This window comes from Festucalex cinctus, chromosome 6 (genome assembly GCF_051991245.1).
Source record: "Festucalex cinctus isolate MCC-2025b chromosome 6, RoL_Fcin_1.0, whole genome shotgun sequence".
Taxonomy (NCBI): Eukaryota; Metazoa; Chordata; class Actinopteri; order Syngnathiformes; family Syngnathidae; genus Festucalex; species Festucalex cinctus.
In genome coordinates, this window is record NC_135416.1 from 16177811 (window position 1) to 16202679 (window position 24869).

The 24869-nt window shown below is 39.1% G+C and overlaps 2 protein-coding genes across 7 annotated transcripts in view; both read right to left on the bottom strand.

The window, feature by feature from the left end:
- crebbpa (CREB binding lysine acetyltransferase a) overlaps nucleotides 1-1452 on the bottom strand; it is a 31605-nt gene extending 30153 nt beyond the window's left edge. For all 3 annotated transcript variants that reach the window (XM_077523540.1, XM_077523539.1, XM_077523538.1), the window contains exon 1: nucleotides 528-1452. In XM_077523540.1, the coding sequence (XP_077379666.1) occupies nucleotides 528-615 (88 nt within the window). In that variant the 5' untranslated portion in view covers nucleotides 616-1452. The remainder of the gene's footprint in view (nucleotides 1-527) is intronic.
- A 1015-nt stretch (nucleotides 1453-2467) lies between these two features.
- adcy9a (adenylate cyclase 9a) overlaps nucleotides 2468-24869 on the bottom strand; it is a 37181-nt gene continuing 14779 nt past the window's right edge. For all 4 annotated transcript variants that reach the window (XM_077524215.1, XM_077524214.1, XM_077524216.1 and 1 more), the window contains 10 exons: nucleotides 17224-17414; nucleotides 15310-15417; nucleotides 14915-15189; nucleotides 14476-14578; nucleotides 13329-13546; nucleotides 11456-11615; nucleotides 10835-10977; nucleotides 10443-10472; nucleotides 9487-9769; nucleotides 2468-8444 (listed from right to left, as the gene is read on the bottom strand). In XM_077524215.1, the coding sequence (XP_077380341.1) occupies nucleotides 7476-8444; nucleotides 9487-9769; nucleotides 10443-10472; nucleotides 10835-10977; nucleotides 11456-11615; nucleotides 13329-13546; nucleotides 14476-14578; nucleotides 14915-15189; nucleotides 15310-15417; nucleotides 17224-17414 (2480 nt within the window). In that variant the 3' untranslated portion in view covers nucleotides 2468-7475. The remainder of the gene's footprint in view (nucleotides 8445-9486; nucleotides 9770-10442; nucleotides 10473-10834; nucleotides 10978-11455; nucleotides 11616-13328; nucleotides 13547-14475; nucleotides 14579-14914; nucleotides 15190-15309; nucleotides 15418-17223; nucleotides 17415-24869) is intronic.

Consider the following 24869-nt stretch of genomic DNA (forward strand, 5'->3'; position numbering starts at 1 on the left):
ATCATGGTCACTCAAGGTGCTGGCATTTTTTTTTAATGCCCCCGGATCTCCACAATACATACAACTTATCTCAGCAAGGGAGAAGCGCCTGACAGATTTGTGAACATTACTTGAGAGAAACACGCCATTTATGAACATTTTAAGTGTTTCATCTGTGAGTTCAGTTCATAAAAAATTGGTAACAAAAACACGTGTTGCGTTTATATTTGTTGTTCAGAGTAAAAATGCTCACAACTACAAGACGTTACACTGTGTAAACTGCAGGTTGTTATGCACGGACAACACCCATACTAAACATGCAATTAAAGTGTCGCCAGGTATTATTCATTCGTTAATGCCGTAAACGCCAGGCGTGATCGTTACTATCAAGCATTCCAGTACACATGCATGGCCTGTCAACATGAACCCAACCCGCAAGCGTGTTGACAATGTGATGGAAAGACAAGTCCTTCCAAACACTTAATAACGGTCATGGCAATCAAACGGTAACGTTCGTGAGGCCTTTTTCTTTTCTTTTTCTTTTTTACCTGGTCCATCAGACGCTGACAGGGCAGGTGAATTCAATTTCGGCCGCTTCGAGCTCGGAGGTCCGACGTCCAGCAGGTTTTCAGCCATGGTTATCTTCTCCCAACTGGTCAGTTTCGACGAGAACCGCAATTATAACGTGACAGGCAAGTTGGTCGCTCAAGCCCGAAGCTTTCCTGCTAGCACATTAGCGAGTCGACAGCCTGCTAACGTTAGCTAACCGACTAACAGCTAGCTTGGACGCCAGCTATCAGCTAAGTTAAATGCTAGCGTTAGTTACCTACTCCGTGCTGTGCGAGTCGGTGTCTTCAAAAGAGATGCAATAGCGCCCCGCTCCGCCACCGCCATTCACCCCATGATAATCCAACACCCAACACCCACATTATTAGCATTAAATACCCCAAATTAAAATATTCCCCATTAAAAGATCGAACTTGAAGGCGTCGATCCAACGAAATCAAGTGAACTGCTGCATTCCGATGAAAAGGTCGTAAATTCTAGATGTTCAAAGTACCCATTTTGTGTGACGTCAAATTTCTTCATGCAAAAAAGGCAGAAGCTCCACAAAAAATGCACGACTGCACTAAAATGGGGAAATTTTGCAATTCACTTCCAAAGCCACGGTCCGATCCCAGCTTGCGAACGGTAAACAATACTGCTCCCGAACGGCGACAGGGCTGAATCGCCGCACTCTGAAGGGGAAATCGGATATACCGAGCGTTTCTGTCCGACGACCACTGATCCAATTTCCTTTTTTTTCGCACAAAATGTCTCCGAGTCGATGTTAAGATTTCATTTTCGGGGGGAGGACGCTGTCATAGCGCGGAAAGCATGCTCGATTTCAACGTTAAACCCAGTGTTGGACCGAAATCCCTATTCCGAGCCACAACAAGATGGCGGCTGTTGATTCCTTCGATACAAAAAAGTTTTTTTTTTCTTTTCCAGATCGGCTGTGAAGGGGGAGGGGCCGTGCAATCACGCCCTACGTGGAAACACTACCTTGCTTAGACACGGGCGGCGCTGCAGGTCCATCAAAAAAATTACATGCAAGTCATTACCTGGAAAGCAATTTAAAACACGGGTGCTCGAATCTTGCCACTGTGTTCCCCCCATTTCCTATTTTAGCTAGGCTTCAGTTAAAGTATTGTTAAAAAAAACAAATGTTGGTGAAATTGCACCATAACGTTTACTTGAGGACTTAGTTTGACCTTCTCTAAACTTTTGAACGCACATTGCATATCACAACTTTTCACTGTTGTGAATTTTGCCTTTCAACTCAATGTTAAGAAATGAGGAAATTGTGCAAAAGGTACTGAAACATTAAACTGATGTAGATGAGGTCAAATTAAGTTCACCTGTACAGAATTAAATAAATTTTAGGTTCATCCCAAAATTTCACGCAAAAAATTAATATATTTCACTTTTTTGTGAGTTGTGTATTTCAGATTTTTGGATAGAATTATTTTATGCTGCTTGCATATTTAAATTTCCTTTCTGGTTATGAACCAGAGAACTCCATGTACAAAAAATAAATAAATAAATAAATAAATAAATCTATTAAGTATCTACAGCTGCAGAAAATACATCTGCAAATTTTCACTTTCAGGATTATGTATCTTGGTACATTTTCTTCTTTTTAGGAAAGTCCTTTGCCCAATATGTTCTGCATGGGAACTCTATGGCATATGCATACTGAATTTGGATACATTTATCATAATGATATTTCTGGTGCATGCTTAACAAAATGTTATTTTTCAAATAAATGGCCTTTCTGATTGGGATGCAGATCTTCAGTTTCTAAGTTGTCCACAGTTTATTATTAAACCTACACTAGCACTGTAGTAAAGTCATAATTACAGAAAATACTGAATGAAAACACTTGTAAAACAATGCAGCAAAGCTCATAATTGAAATGAAACCAACTTTATAGTGTTCACAACAATTTAGTCTGCTTGCAGGTTTATTTCAATCATACTGAAAAATAAGGAGTAATTACAATTCTAACATTCCCACTCAAATAGGCACGCATTGCATCGGTTTTCATAGTTTTATGGCAAAATCGAACACATGCTCATATATAAAAACAATTACGTGACAAACTGATTGCATATGTACAAACATTGAGTGCTTTGTGCAAAATGTGTACAGATAATGATCATGTGTTGATATAGGATAATGTGCACAAAACATACGTAATACATCTCATGAGCATCAAACCAACGCATGAAGGAAAAAGCATTGTTGTCAAACAGCTCTCATTCTTGCCCCAGTTGGGCTTCAAATACAAATACGCTGACATTAAGGGAGAATTATTGATAACCTGTCCAGAATCATTTGACAGATTGGCATTAAGTTGTGTTGATTTAACAAGTACTGGCAAAATGCTGATTTTGCTTGTACCTTATTTTGCTGGCCCAACAAAATGTGATGACAAGTTTTTGTGTTCAATACAAGTGTGTTTTTTTTCCTTAATAAACAATGGCCACTTCCCTTCTTCTGCAAAACAGCTTTTGCAATACACACTATCAATCAATAGTGTCCTTTAGATGAGTAAAATTGATTGACTTGGAGAATCCTGTGTTGCAATTTTGGTTACCGAGTTATCCAATACATTTTCTCATTCCATACATTTGTTAAACGAGTGACGCTGAAATGAATAGTGTGGTGCAAAAAATATCTAATTTAATATATTGTGTATCTAAGAAGGTGTCGAGAAAGATGCTGTCATGTCTGCATAACACCCACCATACCATGTTCAAAATTTCAATTTGTCCCAGTCCGATATTAGCTCATTACCTAAAGGTCACACTTTTGCGGACACAATAATAATAATAAAAAAAAAAAAACATATTTGTTTTTGCAAAGTTTTGTGATGTTCATTATATATTTTTTCATATACTACATGGTTTCACCCACTGCTTTAGAAGCCTGGCAGTAATACCAAATTTAGCAAATAGATGAAAACATTTTTTTTTATTTTTTTTTTACATTAGCTGTGGAATTTGTTCATTCAAGAGATTTGCTACAACACTGCAGCTTTAATTAAACTGACACAGGATGACCCAGTAACCTGATATTCTCATTCTGCTTGGTCGCAATTGTATTGAGAGGCTAAAAGATGACAAAAAGTGAAAGTAAGCAAAGTAAACAAGGCTTCCAACCCATAAAGCACTTTGTGTGACTCCGACTATTGCGTCTCCAAAGTTTTTATACTGCAGAGAAATGTACTTGCATTGTAATGTGTAATATGTTGCTACATACTGCTGTAGCCTACAGAGTATTTTGTTCAGAAGGCAGTAAGGCACTAGTATGATAAAATGTGACAGTTTCTTTTACATTTTTAAATATACTAACACTAACTTAAAGAGGAAGCCAACCCAAACATGTTCTTTATTTTCTGTGGCAGCCATGGCTCAAAAAGTAGAGCCAGTCGTCCAGTAACCGTAAGGTCTGTTGTTCAATTCCCAAGTCGTGTTGTCGTGTCTTTAGGCCACTCACACTGCTACAAATTTTTGGTGGTCGGAAGGGCAGTAGGTGCACACTGGCAGCCATGTTTCCGTCAAGCTCTCCGAGGGCAGTTACGTATGTAGTTTACCGACACTAGAGTATGAATGCATGAATAAAGTATCCATTGTGAAGCATCTTTTATTGATATAAATCTGATGCATTATTATTTACATGTTCTATGCGTCCCGCTCGTCTAAACAGGGTATTCTGATGAAAACTGGTTGTGGAATATGAGTGGAGCAGCAAAATCCACCTGTTTTTATCCACATCAATGGGCGGCCATTTTGCTACTCGCTGTCGACTGTTCACACCAGAGCCCGTTTCATTGTATTCGCACAAGTTTCTTACCGTTTGGGCAGTTCATCCACACGGCAGCTCGGTTTCGGAGCTTGAAACCGACCACTTTTGAAACCAGGCGCCAGAGTGGAAAGATTTCAAAACGCGCCCCATATGCTCCAAAGTAGACACCACAGCAGGATAGCTACTTCTCCCGTGACTGCGCACGAACCGCCAGGCTAGCCATGTCTTCCTCGTTTTGCGCAACCTCCTTTGCTTGTTTATGCTTTGACAGTAAAATGTTTTGTATGATGTTGTACATCTATAACTGCTTCAAACATCAAAGCGTATGTAGTGTGACAAAATGTTGAATTGTTGTGATTGTATTGTATTGCTGTTAATGTTTTATGTTTGTTTTTTTGTCTTTCTGTAAAGTGCTTTGTGACAGCTAAGGCTGTTTGAAAGCGCTATATAAATAAAGATGACTTGACTTGAATTACCCAGCCTCCCGTGTGAGGAGCAAACAGTTAAGAAAATGGATGGATGCATATATTACTAGATAGCCGATAGCCCATACAGGCCCATGCAAGCCGGTAAAATGACTGGGCAGCCATCTTAGTCCTCCCATCTCGTGAGCAGACTGATGTTTAAACTACTTTGAAGACCCCCTTTTCTTTTAATCGCTCAGTTGCTAGACCCCTGTTATTTCTACTTAGTACTGTCTCAAATTTTCTCTAATTATATGGCGGCTTCAGTGGTTCGTCTTCGCTGATTCTTCTTCTACGCTTTTCGTTAGCTACCTGTGGCAGCGCTACAGCGCCACTCTAGACTTGGCATCTATATTACAGCCGTTAAACGTCCTAGGCGTCTTCTTTTGGACACTCACATGTCTTGAAACAGTTCTGTCTGTACAAGTTTTGTTTGCTTCCGTGTAAACAGGTCCTGAAAATGACATAGCAGTTGCTCAGGTAATGACCAATCATGGCTCACCTGTTTTCTGAAGCGGAGCCGTGGTCGTTACCAGAGCAACTGTGATGTAATTTTCAGAACGCAGTAAGTGGCAAGATGAGAATGGAGGCTTACATGAAGTAAGCTTGTGTGAGTGAGTGGATTGGGGGAAAAAAAAAAAAAAAAAAAGAATGGTGGATTTTGTTGCTTAACTCAAATTCCACAAACACAATATTAATCAGATTGCGATGTTGTGTAGTGGGGGCACACACTACATACAACATACTTTTGGGGGGGGGGAAATCTGGGGGTTGACTTTCTCTTTAAATAAATATATTTGGATTAACTGATTCCGCACAATCGTATTATGTAAATTTAATACAAACTTAATTTCTGTATTGTTTTTAATTGTGTGGAATTAAAAGTGAACACATTTGAGTGTGTCTCCATGGATGTAATTACCCTCTCAATGCATGCTATTGCCCAATACGCTGCAATAAATTCAACAGTGGCCCTGTGGCACACTGATTTCCTTTTGTGCTTCGTCGCTGCGATTATATCTGCATTCATTATTGACTCTTTCTCACACATAAAAGAAAGCAAGTGCTTCATTTGACACCACAAAAACCGAGGCAGGCAGTTAATGCAGGGTTGAAAAATTGTAAAACTGTCACTTATAAAAAGAAATGTAGATACATTTGCAACAAAAGCAGGTTTCCCGACTGAACATCCAACCATCTATTCTCAGCATTCTACAATACATTCAGAAAAGAAATCTCCTCACAAATACACTCATACCTTTAGGCACCACAAAACAACTAATTTAGGCTACGACGCATCTAAAGGTCACACAATTAAAGTGGCACAATATTAAGTCGATTGATACAGTAGAGGCCCCCCTCAATTAAGAGGCTGTGTCCCACACGTTTAACAACAATCACACAGACTATAATGGAGAAAACATTGAAATATTGAATAAATATAACAGGCGAACTGACCAATGTTTTATTTTACCCTTCTAAGGCAATCAATTTCCTGTGCTTTGATTCTCCAATGTGAACAATCTTTGTTCTACATAGTGATTGTCCCTCACAGTCCCACTTGATGTGATTACTACTCCACTCAAAATCTTTTCAAAAACATATACTGTGAATGTGGAGATGACGGTTTAAAGTTGTTCAACCGCATGTGTTGATGTCATTTGTTATAATTCTGACGTTTGTTGTGTGACCGTTACCTTTGAACGAGTTAAAAGTTTCAATCAACCATTTCACAGGCCCAAAAAAGTGAAGTGTTTCATGCCCATATGTAAGATCTTGGGTCACAGTATCAAAGTCTAGTTAAAGTGCTTTCCTGCCATTTGTGATGATCTCCATTTTTGCCCTAATTTAAATGTTAGAAGATTTTATTTTGTGCTTTTGGTTTTACTTTGTGAGAAAATAAACATTTTTGTTTGAGCTATTTCACTTCTAAAAACAAGTGGTCGAGGGGGGAAAAAAACATTGTGCAAGACCTGTGCTTAAATGTGCATTTCCAACAAAATCAAATCTATGCAGCCTGCTTTGTAGCATATTCTCTTAAAACGTGAGCACAAGTGAATACTGTATATAGCCCTCATGTCAAAGTAGAATACATAGAAAAAGTTAACACTGCTTCATGTGATTCCCTCATTCTTCCCATAAGTTCCCTGCTCAGCCTGTAATGCTGCATTGGCACCTATTATTATGAATCTAAAATGATTTTCCCTTAAGTAAGATCAAGTTAGAATGATATGGCACAACGATTGGTATTTTTTTTGCACTGAAAATAAAAGTCTTAAGAAACCACAGAGTATTTGGCAGTCTACATGTTATGGGCTAAAAAAAGAAACAAAAAAAAAAACACGTAAAGATTGCTAAAACTTTGTTCGGTATTCATATTTGTTCTATTGTAGTCCTGAAGGCACAAAGTGAATTTAAAAAAATACCAACAAAATATGGTTTTCCCCCTTTTGCCAGTCATCCTTCTTCTCTACTGTGCTCAACACAGGTTCAGTCTACTGAAACATTAAATTCCATTGAACAATGTACGTAGCGATTTTTTTCCTCTTTTACCTCAACCATTTTCCTCTTCTTCATGCCTTGCCAAGAGGGACATCCTCGCCCTGGAGTGATAGATAGCAGCTTGGGGCAGCAGCGGGACAAAAAAAAAAAAAAAAACGGGATGGGGGTTTAGGAGGGTCAGAGGCGGGCATAAAACTCCTCATTGAGTCTTGTTAGCTCATCTGCCTCCTCGCCAATATATTCACCGCTTGCCTGCACCTGAGAGGGCACTTGTGCACCTTTTGAGGTGACGGGGTCAGGGGTGGTGCGAAGGAAATGACTGTCTTTGGTGGAGGATTCCCCAGCTTGGTGCGAAGGGTCCCTATATCCTTCCTTCCCCGCTTCTCCGGACGAAACCAAGATGGTCTTGGGTCTTGGTGCAAATGTGGACGGAGAGGGAGGAGCCTGGGTGACTGCTGATGTAGTGTTTGTCAATGATGCGGCTGGCGAGGGTCCTACCCTGGCACTGAGCTCCTGCTGGTCTTGGCACATGCACTCCCCATTTTTAGGGAACAGAAAGGTCCTCATTTGGCCTTTTCCCTTCACATTCACAGTACCTCTATAATCAAACTCCAAGCCCATGGCGCTGAGCACAGCGTGGCTTTCTTCGCTCACCTGCACCCGGCACTCCACGCCGGTGGAGTCCATGCGGCTGGCAATGTTGACCGTGTCTCCCCAGATGTCGTACAGCAGCTTAGTGGTGCCGATCACCCCCGCCGTCAGCGGCCCATGGTTGAATCCGATGCGGAGCTTGAAACCGAAGCCCAGCATGTTCTTGTTGAAGTCATCCAGGACTCCCATCATTTCCAGGGCAAAGTTGAAGAGCGCCCTCAGGTGAGCGTGTGGAGAATCCACTTCATTCTCCGCCACTTGCTGGACATTCAGTCCGGATGCCGCCATGTAGGTGGCGCCGATTGTCTTGATTTTTTCCACACTCTTGAATTCGGGTTTCCGAAGGAGCTCATCGAAATCTCCGATTAGCTCATTGAGGACGCGGTAGCACTCTTTGCCACCCTCGTAGCTCTCCTCATAGAACTCACTGAAGTTTACAATACTGGCAAAGATCACGCCCACGCTGTCATGGTTTTTGGAGTAGCTCTGTGTTACCTGGAACAAAATATCAGACGTTTGTATTTAAAAGTGTATCAAAATTTCATTTCTTAAAGGGGAAGTCAACCTTAAACATTTCTTGACAATAATGTGTTATATGTGACCTACCTAGTCTAAACATGACATTCTTATTAATACTACATATGTAGAATATGAGTTATGAAGCAACATCCAGCCGTTTTTATCAATCTCAGGGGGACGCCATTTTTCCACTTGCTGTCGACTGAAGATGACATCACAGTTTGGTCATGGCTCAGGAAACGACCAATCACAGCTCATCAGTATTCTGAAGCTGAGCTGTGATTGGTTGTTACCTGAGACCTGAGCAACTGTGATGTCATTTTCAGTCAACAGCAAGTGGCAAAATGGCCGCATTCTGATATTGATTAAAAAATAAATAAATAAACTGCTGGATTTTCTGCTTAATTCATATTCCATGAACACAATATTAACCACAACACCATAATTAGACCAGTGGGGCTGCATAGAACATATTTTTTTTTGGGGGGGGGGGATTCGACTTCCATTTTAAAATACCGGTACAACTAATAACCATTGCAAAGAGCAATTTGTAATCTAAAATGTGTCATTTTCCGGAGTAAAAAAGCAATATTTGATCCAGAATGAATTTGATAACTTCATTAATTTTCATGTACAAATAATACCTTTAAAAACTTTTTTTTCGTACTTACTGTCAACTGAAGATGACATCACCTGTGCTGAGGAAACGGGTAACAACCAATCATGGATCAGTTTGCTGACCAAACCCAGAAAACAGGTGAGCCGTGATTGGTCGTTATCTACTTCCTCAGCACAGGTGATGTCATCTTTAGTCGACAACAAGTGGATTTTTCTTTTTTAAAGGTATTAATTGTACATTGTACATGAAAAGTAAGTTATCAAATGAATTCTGGATAAAATATTGACTTTTTACTGCTGAAAGTGGCTCAATGAGTCAAGTATCTCTTTCAAATGTTTCATACTTTAAAGACTATCAGCTGATGTGTAAACATTTTTGTGTAACATTTTTGACAAAAACCTTGAGTTGGTCGGCGACATGGATGGGGATTATGTTGCCAAGTAACCACTCTGCCTGGTCCCGCATCGTCTGAATGTTGAAGCGGTGCTTGTCAGCCTCCACGTTGCCATGGTAATGCAATCGGTAGCTGACCTCAAACTCACGGTTTAGGAACCAAACGAGGAGAAGAAGCAGAAAGAAGGCAAGAACCGCTTCTGGCACCAGAAGGTCATGAGGTCTTAGAGAAGGGGAATGGTCTGATTGTGAAGTTGACCCAACATTTTGTAATGTGGAGACGTTCAATCTGAGGGGCAAAAATACACGGGAATCATAATCAAGTCATAAATGATTGCCTGGAAAAAAGCGGTATTGAACATCCCTGAAAAAATAAACTTTTTGGAACATTCGTGGCGGTACCAACAGTGGAGCTAAACCCAAATTGGTCAGACAACAAAGAATCCATACCATTTGTTTACACATTGACACATCTATCACAATGGTACACGTGCAACCTGCTAGACCCAGATCTGGGTTTACTGTTCCAAATCATACTGTAGCAAACTGTAATACATTTTATGGACAAATATTTTGATGTGCATTTTTAACAACAAGCTTATATCATAGATGATTGTCACATCATTGTGAAAAATGTTTCACAAAAACACAAAAATCGTTGAGAATGGCCAGGAACATCAGCTGTTCTCAAGTGTGCCACATTATACCATTCAGGATGAGTCGGGTAGATCAACAGTGCAGGCTGTATGTGTCATTACCAACAAAAGTGACACTTAGCAGCCATTACTGCAGGTGCACAGAAAATGTGATAAGAACAAACGGGTTGGGTGGAATAATAAGACCGAGTAAAAGCCAGCTGAAAGCTGTAGTTATGAAAACTATAAAAAGCAAGCGACTGAGCCTGTTGACCCTGGAAATGTCACTCGTCCATCATGCACTTCTGTTCCCATGGAGACACTCACCCATGAACTGGTAAGTTGTTATTACTGGAGCTGAAAGAAGAAAGTATTGTCAATCAGAACTGCAGTCACGTAACGCATGCATACACAACTTTGTCCAAACAAAGTAGGACTATACAGTATTATCAATTTTGCAAATAAAAAATATTTTGACTTTGATAAAAACTGGTGTGACTGAGAAAGAAAAATTACATGCTTTTACATACAAAACTCACACTTTTTTAGCTGTGCAGTAGTGCTAGCTTTACACACAAAAAAATAACGGGACTACTTTTGTAATTACAGTTTACATTCACAGGAGGAAAGTTGATTTCTAGGGATGAATGTCAGTGCAATGCCCCTTTAAACTTCTCAGAATTTATATTTTACAGTAGGTGGGATATAGGCACCAGTACCTGTGCAAAGGGCTATAAAGCAACAGCAACATGGCGATACCAGTAACAGTGGCCAAGACCGAACGCATCCAAAAACTGAGTTGACAGAAGTTGCAGTACTGGATGATGGCGATGATAGTGGCACAGCACAAGAACATTGTCAGCTAGAGGAAAGAGGGGGATAAAGGAATTAAAACTATTCGTAACCACTTCAAAACCCTGTAAATAATAGTCCCAACAGTTTCAGAAAATATCTTGCTCAATGTACAATTGCATGCACTATAGAGATTTCATCATATACGGTCCATATCATCAAAAGATTCAGAGAATCTGGAGAAATCTCTGCATGCGAGTGGCAAGGCCAAAAACCAATATTAAAGGCCCGTGATGTTTGATCCGTCATGCAGCACTGCATTAAAAACTGACATTATAATGGAAAGTATATTGACACTTGAAGCTAAATATGCTCATAAATGTGAATTGTAGAGAAAATAATTATCTATATATATCTAACCGCAAAAAAATTATTTTACAACGGTACCGTCCATGAAAAGCAAGATATATCCATTCAACTACACACTGTAGTTCCACCTGTTCAGGGCTTGATCTGAACAGGTGGGACTTCAGTGTACCCTGGTTTACCTGAAGAGGTAGCTGAACACCACAGGTCAGGTGGGACAAGACCAAGATGGCAGGTAGGGAGACGAGCACAGCCCCAATCATGTGACGAGCAGCCCAGCCAGATACCACCAGTAGCAGGGAGCGGGTACAGTTCATCACTTCCTCCAGATAGAAGGCCATGCTACACACAGCAAGAATTAGAGAGTTAAATTTAACTTTCCTTTTAACTCCTTTAGTGTAATTTTAATGTTTTCAGAGTTAAATGGCGTGTACAGAAAGGGGTTATTTAACAGGACCACCTCTACGGTGTTAGATTGGCTCCGCCTTTCACCTGCTCATCTCCAGTTTGAGAGACTCAAGTCAGCGCCACCTTTCCTCCTTGCTTGTCACTGGGAGTTTAGGGTCATGAATTTATTTTCAGTCTGACTGTGGTCAACATTAACGTAGCCTTCTTCAAATGCTCTCTTCAAAAGAGGTGTTGGGTTAAAGTTGAAAACCATTGCTACATCGGCCATCATTGACAGACAACCAACCTTTTGGCAAGTGCGCGCTCTTATTTTCGACAAGTACTTTACTCAACAACAAAAAAAATCTGTCCATGTACTTTTTCCGAGGCTTCACTTAAAAAAAATAAATTAAAAAAAACACGGAAGCTTTCACCTGTTTCGAGGCTTCGCTATAAAAAAAATAAAAAATCAAATCAAAACAGGTAGATCTTTCAGAAGTCAACTTTTATGAGTGTCTGAGAAGAGTTAAATGTCTACTCCTGTAGTGTTAATTACTGTAACTCTGCTTAGCGAGTTAAAAATGCACTCTCTCCCAGTGTTAAATATTTTCACTATTTTACAAGTGTTGATTTTACTCAGGAAAGTGTGGAACTAAACTCTGAAAAAGTGTTGAGCCAATTCATCACTGGACTTTTTTTGCTGTGTGGGAAAGGAAATGTGAATTTGATGTTTAGTCTACTTATTTATGTATTTATTTATCTCTTTATTCACTACTTCTTATTTGTTCACTGATGTAAAATGTATCTACTTGTAAAAAAAATAATAAATAAATTAAAAAAACTGTATTCACACTTCAAAATGTTTGCTTTTTTCTTGTTTACTTCAAAACTGATGTTTATATACAGCACTTTGTATACAGCAACGCCTGTTCTATCTCATTCACTGCCAGTCATTATGGAAAATTTTTACATTTCCAATACTCACGTGATATTACATTCAATAATTATATATAAACCGAATCTACCAAATAACAGAATAGACTCCCTACTTTTTGTCCCGTCCCGTTCTTTTATAATTGACAGCAGAAAAATGTAGGTTTGCCAAAATACAGCCATTTCTCCCATGGACTCTGAAACTGTGTTTATTTCCTATAAAATGGGGCAATGATGTCATCTACCGGTGGTTGGGCATCAGTAAAGTTGTTTCCAAGTTTGATATTTCCAGTGGAGCATGCTCAGATTCGCCCCCATTTAGCACCGCTCTAAAAAATACAATTGACAAGTATACTTGTCAAAGGCAGTGAATGAGTTAAAGCGCTTTATAAATAAAGTTGAGTTGAGTGAGTCAGTTTCATTCACAGAAAAGGTATCACATTCTTTTGTTATAAAAACAACAAAAACTTTTTTTTTGTGTGTGAATGCAAACTTTGGTAAAGACTGGCAAAGATTTTGCTCAATGTTTTGTTTTGCTGACTTAACATACTGTGATCATTCACACTTCAGAACCCGCAATCCACTATTTTCGTTATTTCAACGTTCCATTACTGCTTATAAATGTACAAAACCTGACCTTACAAAGTCCCTTAAATATGAATGCTAGACGCCAAAACAATCAAACAGAAAGTGAAAGAACATATACAGTAATGTACAGTATCTAAGTAGACTCACCGTATTGAGAGCACCAAGGAGGCCAGCTCCAACAAGCCAGCCAGGGGCGCCACAGCAAGTGATGCAGAAGATGGGGGGCCTACAGTGGCTGAGCTCACCAGTGAGGGGAGGAAACATGCCAGGGTGAGGGCCAAGAAGACAAAACAGCTCAGAAGAACGGCCAGGAAAGAGCTGAATGTGCAACTCGCAAAGGTCTGTTCTTGGACTTGATTTTTCACCTGAAGGAGAAGAACGACAGAAGTTGAACGGATTGACTCTCCCTGAAAATTTCACTGAATCAAACTTGCTTCCTTGCTGTATATCAATTACATTTATGAATAATTAAATATATAAAATCGGTCTTCCAAAATGACTGAAAAACACTCACAGGAATATTACATGTACAGTACATTATGTACACGTTACTTGGAGTCTGCTTGGAAGTAGGACACCTAAAGAGGTCAAACCTCTAAATGTTCCAAGCAAAAAAAAAAAAAAAAAAAAAATGGCAACTGTGATGATATGCTTGCATTTGCTTTGTTTATAAAGAGAAAATCTGACTGTCAATCAAACCATGCTAAACAGGATTACGTGTCACAGTAAGTGGAGATATCAACTGTATATAGATATCAGTATAAACAATAATATATATATATATATATATATATATATATATATATATATATATATATATATATATATATATATATATATATATATATATATATATATATATATATATATATTCTTTTTTTTTTTTTTTGGTCAAATGGCCCAATGCCAGACTACTACTGCATCTCTGAAGTTAAGGCAGACTAAAATTGCCCTGAGTTCTAAATTTGAAACTCACAGAACAATGGCAACATTGTACTTTTTCTGAATTAAAGGAGTACAATTTTTGACTTCCCAGCTCTCCTCCTTGCAATAAGGCACATGGAAAATGACTGCGTATTATTTTGTAACACTGGGTGTAACAGGCAGGGGTCCACAAGCTTGTGACATCTTACAAGCTACTTGAAAAATAATGGCCTCTTTTTAAGGGTGTGAGGAGCATTTTACTATGAAATAAGTGAAAACAACTGCAAAAGTCTATGGCACAGCCTTTCTCCATATATTTTAAATGAATGTGTGTATACGCAAGTCATGTGGTGATGTGATGTGTTTCCACCTCGTCCTTATAACTGGTGCGATAGGCTGTCTCCAGGGGTCGGTCTAAAAAGTTGAGGCTGATCTTGTTGATGGGTGGTTTGAAAAAATAATCCTTCATCAGACTGGAAAAGGGAGAGAAATACCAACTATGTAATATATACTGTATATCCAAGAGAAAATAAAACACCACCAATATTTAAAACATAAAACTTAAAATCTAGGACAACTTTGGAAATTATCACAATGTAACTTATAGTGTATAAGGTTAAAATCAGTGGGAGTATGTTTGCAGTCTTCTTTGAGAAAAAGATGACTCCTAAGAAGCCTGACCTTATTTTTCCTAAGTTACAACATTAAAAGCAAAGAAATATGACATTAATTTAGAACATTTCACCAATGCTATGCAAATAATGTCATGCCTCACTAGCATCACCGGTTGAGAAATTCCACTTGCTCACCTGTCCTCTCTGATAACATCCACAAAGTGGGCGTCGCTCTTTTCTCGAAAGTTCTTGGCACGCAGCTGAATAAGAGCAGAATGCTCCATGCCTGTGCCCGGTGGTCCAGCGCCAACTGCCATGGCAACGCTGGTGCCGGTCATTGTGCTTGTGCTCGTTTTCTTCTCTTTCTCCTGGAGCATGTCGCACAACGAGCTCTGGCTTGCTCTCACTGGATCATCCAGAGGGGGGCTAAGGAGGCCGTTGGCTGTCCTGAGGCTGCTACCAGGAAGAAACTGGAGACAGACGACAAAGGAATTGAAGATACAAGGAGATGGGTGTGATGGATGAAGCCTTGAAGAAGTAACAGACACTTTCACTGTTGCTGATATTGCGCGTTTGTGCGTGTGCGGCACCTTAGCACTGTTGATCTTGCTCTCCTCCTGGCAGCCGTTTAGTACAGCCACTTCATCGCCCTGTTCTGCCACTGAAGACATGACCTCAAGGCGGGAAGCACACGGATGCTGGAGAACAGAAGCAGTTCAAGGGATTACACCACTGTATTTTAAGCCCTTCCAAAAGTTAACTATGGGCATATAATGATTAAATCTTACCTTTGACACCATGGCAATGTAATTTTTTTTATGAAATAGTTGTTTTGCTGGTTAGATTTGTAACGCGGAAGTAAAACGCCCAGTTCAGTAAAATCCCATCTCTCACCGTGTGATTGACGTGCCCCCAGCGAGAAGACTGCAGTCTACTGTTGTAGCTCTGCGTTTGAGCACTCCTCTGAGTACAATACACAACTTGATGCAAGTCAATTCTTCAATAAACAGTTGAAACAAAACGGCTGCTTTCCGTAAGAAATTGTGGAGGAGGAGGAGAGGAGAGAGAAGATGAGAAAGGAAAGGCCTTGGCTGGTTTTGAACCAGTGACTTGCTGCTTACAAAGCAAGCACAATAACCATTACCATTACCATTACTTGTAGATTACACAAGTGTCAGCCAGCGTGGGATTTTAAGATAGCCAATTGTCATTGCACTTTGGCATTGCAAATGTGAAGGATAATTGATTGCTTTGAATTTATTTGGATGGAAAGTTTACTGATAAAGGTTACTTTTGTCACTATCCCATGGAGGTCTCAGAGAAAGTGGGCGTGTGTTTAGTTCGCAGAGGCAGGGCGGGGGTGGGTCAGCACTTTATGATGTCATAAAGTGAGCACTCGCTCGTTTTCTCCGGTTGGGAGAGGCGGGTGCTTGGAGAACAGAATAACCTAGAATTTCTCAGAGAGGGACGAATGGAGGAAAACACCACTTCCGTCATGTTTTTGGTGAGGAATTAGCATTTTAACATGGCTAAAAGCTCTAAAAAGTTGATTTTTCATGTTGCTGTCCCTTTAACTTCACACATGAATGATTGACTTCGGAAATTTATTTACTTTTGGACAGTGCGGGTTATAAGACTCGTCTTGTTGCAGACATAGCTGTCTGTGATACTAGTCAGGTTTCCATCCAATTGTTTCAAATTTTTTAAGCGAATTTACTGAAAATGCGCAAAACGGACATGTGACTGATGCCCATTTCCATCTATTCTTCTTTTGCGAATATTGAGAGGGGACTCCGCCATGTGATCCCCACCAGTAATTTAAAAAAAGAAGAACAGGAAGCGACTGCGCCGTGTGATGACGTTTTATGAGTTTGCTTTTGCAATTCTTGATAAACTGTCGCGTTTCTTTGCTGTTTTCCATATAAAATTTATGGTGGCCCTGAAGTCCAAAGCACAAAAACAACAAAAAGTGAACACGTCAGCAAATCAAAAAACATAACTGAATAAAAAAAAGAAAGAAAGAAAAAAAACACACACACAAAAACAAACAACACAGAAGATACACAAAACGAAATACCGCAACATTTTTCCTAACGGAAGTAGTTGGTCGGTGGGCGGAGGGCAGGAGGAATCATGGAACATCCATTCAAGCTGCACCTCTCGTCCAATCATTTTTGAGTATGGTTCCTCCTGCCCTCCCCCCACCTACCAACTACTTCCATAAGGAAAATGTTGCGGTATTTTAAGTTCAGGAAACAGGTACAGTAAAATTAGGCCGATTGAGCACACCAATAAAAAAAAAATTAAAAAAAACATTCATTCATTGATTACAATAAAAAAAAAATTCACATATTACCCCCCAAATTTCACATACAAATACCATAGAGAAAAATTCAACCTAACAGTAGGGAAATAAGGTGAGCACAAAGTAACAGGTCCATAATTGTTACACTTATTCAACATCGTCCTGCATCGTAACCTCGTTCTTCTTCTCTGTGACTTACCCCAGTCTTGTCTGATGATTGGTTGGGCAACAAAGGTTCAGCAGCTTGGACACCGCTGTGGGTGATTTCAGGAGTGTGGTACTGTGTACTGGCGACCAGGCTCATCCCAACAAAATCACTTCCCAGCTGAGAACGACCGCACTGCACATCATTTCCTAACTTCCTTCCTGAGATCAGGTAGGTTTTCAACCCTGCGGAGATGCAGTAAGAAAAAAAAATATCACAACTTTGATTTTCGCAATTTGACATGCAAATAGAAGCAAAACAAGCAACACACAGATGTGACTACAGGTACTGTATTGGAGTCCTTTGATGTAACATTTGTGGCACTACTGTATATTTAAACACTCAAACCAACCGTGGCAAGCAGGTGGTAATGCAACACTGCTTGTTTCCTCAACTCTGTTTACACATCATGCTAGAGCTCATGCATGTTCACACCACTGTAGGGCCAACAAGGAAATGCGCAAACATTGGATTAGAGCGGTGCCCCATAGCCAGCTGCTATCAGTCTGTCTAAATACACACTGCTAACCCAAATACTGTGAGATGGCCTTTGTGCTCAAAAACGTCACCTAAAGGTGCTACATGTTGGCATGTGTGGAGTCATGTAATTTTAGCCCATTGGCATGGGCTGAAAAATAATGGATTTTCTTTATTTTATGAAAATTTTAAGGTAATATAACATGAGAGTTCGTTGGTGGTTAATGGAACACACTTTATAAGATGAGAATGCAGGATGGAGACGGATTTCTTTTGGAACAACTGTGTTTACTCGTCACACACGGCAGACACAGCAACAACACTTCCTGGCACCTTATCAACTGACTATACTAACCAGCTAGCAAACTTTAAGTAAATGCTAGTGAATGAGAACAGGAGATTTAACACATCAACTTAGGTACTTCTATAGGGTGGCCAGGCGTCCTGATTTAAGCTGGACAGTCCTAATTTTCAGTAACAAAGTGGCAAAGTATTCCTGTCTGTCAGATGCAGATATGCTAGCTGTTTGAACTACATAGCTAAGCTAGCTAAGTTACCTTGATAATTGCTGATTTTAACTAAACACAAAACATTAAAATGTGGTAGTGTTAAGAAAATTATCGTTTTAAAAAAAAGAATATGAATTATTTCAATTCTTGCAATAAAGATCTAAGGGGGAAACATTTGAGTATTTTCTGCAAAATATCCAATGTAGAGTGCACTCGCTTAATTAATTTACCAAAAAACAATGAAGTCATTCCCCCATTGTAAATGCAATAAATTTAGTCGCATGAAATATATTTGCTTAAGGGTCGGCCTGTTTTATATGTGAGAAACATTCTGTGGAGCCACATGTGGTAACATGTGCGTCAGTCTGATGCTGAGTGGGTGTGCTGTTGAAATGGTTTGTGTACTAGAGTATATTTGCTACATTTTTACTAAAACAAACAAAGTGAATCAAAATGTGTTCGCAAATGTGTGCTTGTGCGTGTGGTCAGCCACTACTACATTTTCTAGATAGCATCAATGCCCTTTAGAAAATCATTAAAGTCATTTGTCGTGCTGCTTTTCAAATCAAGTTTACACACTCAGCTACCCAATTCAACCACACAAATCTTACACTGAGTCAATGTGTGATTGTCTCATTGACAGTGTGGTAATTGGTGCTATTTTGCCAAAATACGCAAACAACAAAATTGTAGATTGCGGAACCAATGACCATGACTGACTTTTATCACAGTTCTTTGTCCTGCTTGTTTGCCCCCCGAAATAAAATTAGTCACGACTCGTAACTGAAATCAATTTATCTTAGTCTGCAAATAGAGTTGAGTTGGCAGTCATTCTCGTCTTTGATGCTAGCCAGCAGGCCTTTAGCTTACAGGCCTTTTTTCACAATTGAAATGTGGCCATTCCTAAGACAGGCACGCACATAAATTAATGAAAGTGTTGTGATCGTTATCAGATGCTTAGAGGTGTGTAGTAACTTTGTTATTTACTCAAGTATCTTTTTTTATCTATTTTTCTGTGTGTCTTCAAGACTTCCTGTTACGGCGCTGTTCACCAATCAAATGTAATCATTAGTAATGTTTGACTCCATTTCACCAATGAAACAGAGCCTGGCAGTTACATGACTACATGAAAAAAATGACTTTTTTTTTTCCATGAAGAACGGCGGAAAAAAAAAAAAAAAAAAAAAAGGAAGATACAGTACAGCTTTCGACTCTGTTTCACGAACATCCCTGGCCTCACATTAAGCCCATGTTTACATTTACTGGTAAGTGTACGAAAAATCGGTTTCATAATGAGCTCTCATCTGTGCTCAAATGTGGAAATTTCAGCCAACAGAAGCTTGACATCTAACTTGAACTCCGGTCTTCGAGAGCCATTATCCTGCCTGTTTTCGATGCCACCCTGCGCCTGAAAACGATACTGATTATTGAATCAAGTGTGTTGGAATTTGGAGGAGGGAAACATCGAAAACATGCAGGAATAAATAGCCCCACTGATATTTTTTCTGTCAACAGAGGATCCACCCCAACAACCTGAAACGTATAGTGACTTAAGCGAAATCCACTGAAAGCAAGTGTACTCCTCTGATGAACCTCCAATTTAGAATGTAAAATTCCTTTCTTATTTTGCTTTTGTTTTTATATAATAATAATTTTATATAATAATAAAATACTTTTTATTATTGTTTTAATTACAGTTATTGTTGGACAATTTGCACATTTTTTCAAATAATGTTTCTGCTCTGATGAAAAAGATAAACATCAGATGTTACTCATCAGTTACTCTGTAGCCAAGTAGTCTTTTCACTGAACACTTTACAAGTCCTTATTCGGAGGACTACTTTTTACTTTTACTCAAGTCCCATTATTCTAAAGTAACAGTAATCTTACTTGAGTACAATTGTTTGGCTCCTCTACCAAGATATTCACAGTGCACTAAAGGGAAAAGCCTGCAACTTTTGGTCTTTCATCTTCACTACTCTGAGGAAATCTCACTGACTCCCACTGGGCAGCGCAGTACCCTGGTGGACACAGTTCTCAGCTTCGTGGTTCAAATCGGGGTACAGAATTTTAAATCAAAACAACAATCTTAAAACCAGTTAGAGATCAGGCACACTCGTGAATGATTCAAACAAACCAATTCGAAACGTCTAGGCTTTAACTTAAAGCGCAAGATATTTATTGCAAGCCAGGGGCAGAAAGGCTTGCAAGAAACACAAATTAATCTTCAGCAATTGTGTCAACCTCCAAAGCTAAGACAAAGATATCGGTTTGGAAAAAGACTTAAGTATTAAATGGGGCAGGGAGGCTGTTTGAGGTTCTACATGTTCATATTAACCTCAACATTATGTACAGTACGGTAAGGTCAGTGTTACTAAATGATTCTCCAACGCAGCTGGGCATACAGTATGCAAATTGTGCACATTTCCTTTTAAGTTACAGACTTGCTTATAAACCTTATCAAGTTTAGCTAGTTACTCAAGAACTTTATTAGGTTACAAATTAATGTTTAAAAAAATCTCGAGTAGAAATGTGAATTAAAAATGATCTGAAGACTATGTAATATTGTAGATGGACTTATGCTGACAACAAGTATAGGTATTTGCAAGAGTAAATGTAGGGATAGCAACAGAGAGGAAGAGCACTCTGAAGGTCACTCAGTTGAGCATACTTTACATTCCATACACTTCCATTTCAGCTTTCAAACTTAATCAACAGCCTCCTCGAAAACTCTGAAACAGGCCTTGAAAATTGTGACAGTTTGACACCATGTTGTTTATGTTTGTTTTGTTACAGTTGTGGGTTTTGCTACTACTACTACTACTACTACTACTACTACCACTACTACTACTTCAGTACACACATACTTGATGTCTGGGTCAGGTACTATGAAAAGAAACTTGTGGTCCGGTTTGTGAGTCATGGATAACTATTGGTATACTATGTACCTGTTTTTATGCTTGACATTTACTAATTTTAAGGTAGAATGGTTCTGAAAATTTAAAAGCTTACACTGCATAACTGAAAACTGACTAGAAATTTCTTGATTTTAGTTTGGGTTTAAATATCAACAGAGTTTATAGTTGCAAAAAGGACTTTAAATTTGTTTCTGTTGGGCAACACCACTAGCAAAAGACAGTTTGGGAGGGAAAAATACAGATTGGACAAGCAGTTGGTGCGCGCACACAGTGTTTCTTTACAAATGAGCATTTGCAATTACTGGCCTGGCATGAATATTACCATACTGCATATTATGCTTGTTTCTCCTCTATACCACATTTAATTGTCTCTTCCCCCCCCCCCACTATATTGTGCCTTTTTAAGAGATTATTCTTGTATAGGCTTTTAACAATATGCAGGAAATTTGGAATTTTTCGAAAGTTGCTTGCCTTCACTGATACTCTCGTACACATGATAACTCTGAAACATTGAAATATCTCCATCTTAACCGCAACACATGGACAACGCCATGATGCAAATAAGACATCATTGGTGAATAGAGCACATGCAGAATACAAATCAATCTCTCTTTCAATTGAGGTATTCCGATATGAGTTTAAATGACCATACGTTCGGGTTAGAAAAGCGGTCTTAGTGGGGGTGGGGGGGGGGTGGGGGGGTAAAAATGGAATATGAGCACATTTGGGGTTTTGCAGGCATTTATGTTGCCTTGTGAAGTTTATTGAGTCTCTCTTTTTTTTTTAGGGTTATTGACTACATGTAAACATAGTCACTGTTCTCCTTTTGTTTACACAAGAGCTATTTTTCTCAGGGTATGTGAGAATTGAGTGAATTTCATATAACTTAGCTATATTCTACTGCTAATTACTAAAGTACTGAAAAAGGTAGAAAGAGTAGTCTATTCTTTCATTTGGTAGATTCAATGTATGAATAACAATACAACACAATATTGTGCGCGTCTTGAAAAATCTGTCAAAATACTCTAAAATAGCTGGCAATTTCGCAGTTGCCTTTTCTGAAAATGGCTGGCAACGAATGAGTTCAAATCTGATCTCTTTCAAAGCAATTTTGAATCAAATGAGATGCTTACATGTTAATTGCATTCAAAAACATTGTAAACATTTAACCATCCATTTTCCAAATCGCTTACATTATTGCAAAAATCCTCTGTAGTAAGCATAAAAACAGCAGTATTTGTAAAAAGCATTACTTAAGATGCTTTGTTGTGTGGTATGCAAATTGGGCAATCTCACACACAGCAAGATGACACGACTCTTGGCAAAAGACACCCATCTACAGGAAATATGCATCATCTGCCTGTCTCACTGAATGAATGGCATGTGCTAACCCACATGCACGCACGCGCACATACACACACAAAATTGACATTTCCTTTTATGACTCATTTAAACTCCAGTAGTGCAACGTTGCACCATTACATTTGCCTCACGTATCTTATTAGAAAACAAGCCAATGGTGATCTTTCATTCACACACGTCAAGTCACACTGACGTTTATAAAATGCTATTACTTGAATGAATGATGAAATGAATGAATGACGAAAAGAATGAATGGAGAGGAAGCTTAACTGTGCCGTGAAATTCCACATGCACACCAGAAGATCATAAACACCATGGACACGCACCTCAGAAAAACACTATTCTATCGCACACTCTCTAACTTCTGACTTACCACGCAGGCACATATCGCACTTGCACTGAAACAGACTGGAAATGAAAAACGTTTTATTTATCAATCATTTTTACAAAGGATTACCAAATCTTCTTGAGTCCTATACAACCCACACAATCCACCTAACCTTTTATAGAACAAGTGACTTTTCACTCATATCACCAAAATTGTGGTAATTGTGATAACTGTGATCATTTTGGTCACTACATTCCTGAAATCTCTATTGCTAGCTTCATAGGTGGTACATAGGAAGTTACTCATGATTGACTCGAATGACCATATAAATGACACAGACACAGAACCCATTACTGGGAATTCAGTCAGTGCATTTTCATTCACATAGACAAACAAAATAGAAAAATGGTCAACCTATTGTTCTCAACAGAATATGATGGTGGGTGGTGTTGGATCTAGAAGTATAATATGCTACATTAGATTCAACAAGTACTTGTTTAAAATAGGGTACCCGTACAACACACTAGAACATCCATTTTCACCTCTGACATGACTCAGCTAATTTGGGTAAACTCATACTGTATGTCAAACATATTTTAAAGTCAAAACAGTTTTTTTCTCCCATTCAAATCGTCTGTATTTTTGCTACATGTCGTATCCAGCATCTATTAATTTCGAGTACCTTTGTGGTAGGGTCAAAAGCTAACAAATACCACAAGCATTTGCTGCTTTTTCTCTCTCTCTCTCTCTCTCTGCTTTTGTGTGCCAAAATAACCACAAGACAAGAAGAGTTAAGGCAGATTTCTTTTGTGCAACAATTAAAATGTTCCCACATGAGTACAAGTTGTACAGAGCTATAAAGTTACTCCTTTGGTTGGGGAATCCTGGTCCAAAAAGTAAAAACCCTGCCACAGATTAGCTTTAGCCACACCCAACTGGTATGTAGACGAGCTCGTCTCCACCTGTTAAGTAGAAGCACCTGTGGCTAATGCCAAACTTTTTCATGGTTTTTACTTTCCGGACCTAGATTCCCAAATCCTGCCAATAAGCTTGTATGAGTTAGCAAGTAGCAACAAGCTAAATGGAGCATCGTTGCTTGAGTATCTGAGGAAGACACAGCTTGGTCAAAACTCCAATTGCAATCCATAGGGTATGGGAAAGTGGATACAACAACTTCGGTAACCTAGTCAGTGACTCGCCACATGTTCAAGGTCAAAAAGGCCCCTTTTGTTTGATCATTTTAGGCCACCATGCTTCTCGCTTGTGGTCGTTTGAGATGGCCAGTGTGTAAAAGTATAAAGTGGCTGAAAAATTGTGAACATATGGAAAAACAACCAATGTAACGTTTATTCTGTGGACTGGCACAACTAGTGCATTATGTGTTTGTCCCACCTAGCATCTGTGTGTGTTTGGTTACTTACACAGCAAAAACATCTCTTTGCCCATCTACATACAACATAATACAAACACGTCATTGTCCAATAAAAGGACTTTGACCTGTAGCCTACTGACCAGTTTTCTCATATGGGATTAAAAAATAATTTACTTCAGTTCATTCTCAATGTTTAGCCTGATTTAAAAAAAAACGTTAATTGTTCTAAAAATCAACTGTTGTTGCACGTTTAACAGCACACAATTTATGGCTAAACACTCTTACTCGATTCACCAAACTTTTTTTGCCATTCTTCACTTTCATCTTGCTGCCTGGAACCGAGAATAAACAGCTCCAAGACTAAAAATAGATTTCAACTCACTTTATTCCTTCACGGACTCGGCCTTACAATCGTCCAACTTTACTTCACTACTGTATATCGCTTCAGCCTTCATCTCCACAAACCTCTCTGTTGTCTTGCCAAGCCTACATCCGTCACCATCTCACACTGCTTATCTTTATATTTGTGCCTGAGCTACACTCTCATTTTTCATGTCTTCTTTAAACTTAACCCTTCTCCCTTAGGTCTTTTTTTTTTCCTACTCCCTTCCCCTCCCTACCCTCCAGTTTTCTGCCCAGTCGGTGGCAGGTCTTGAGAACAGGCTCTTGTGCAA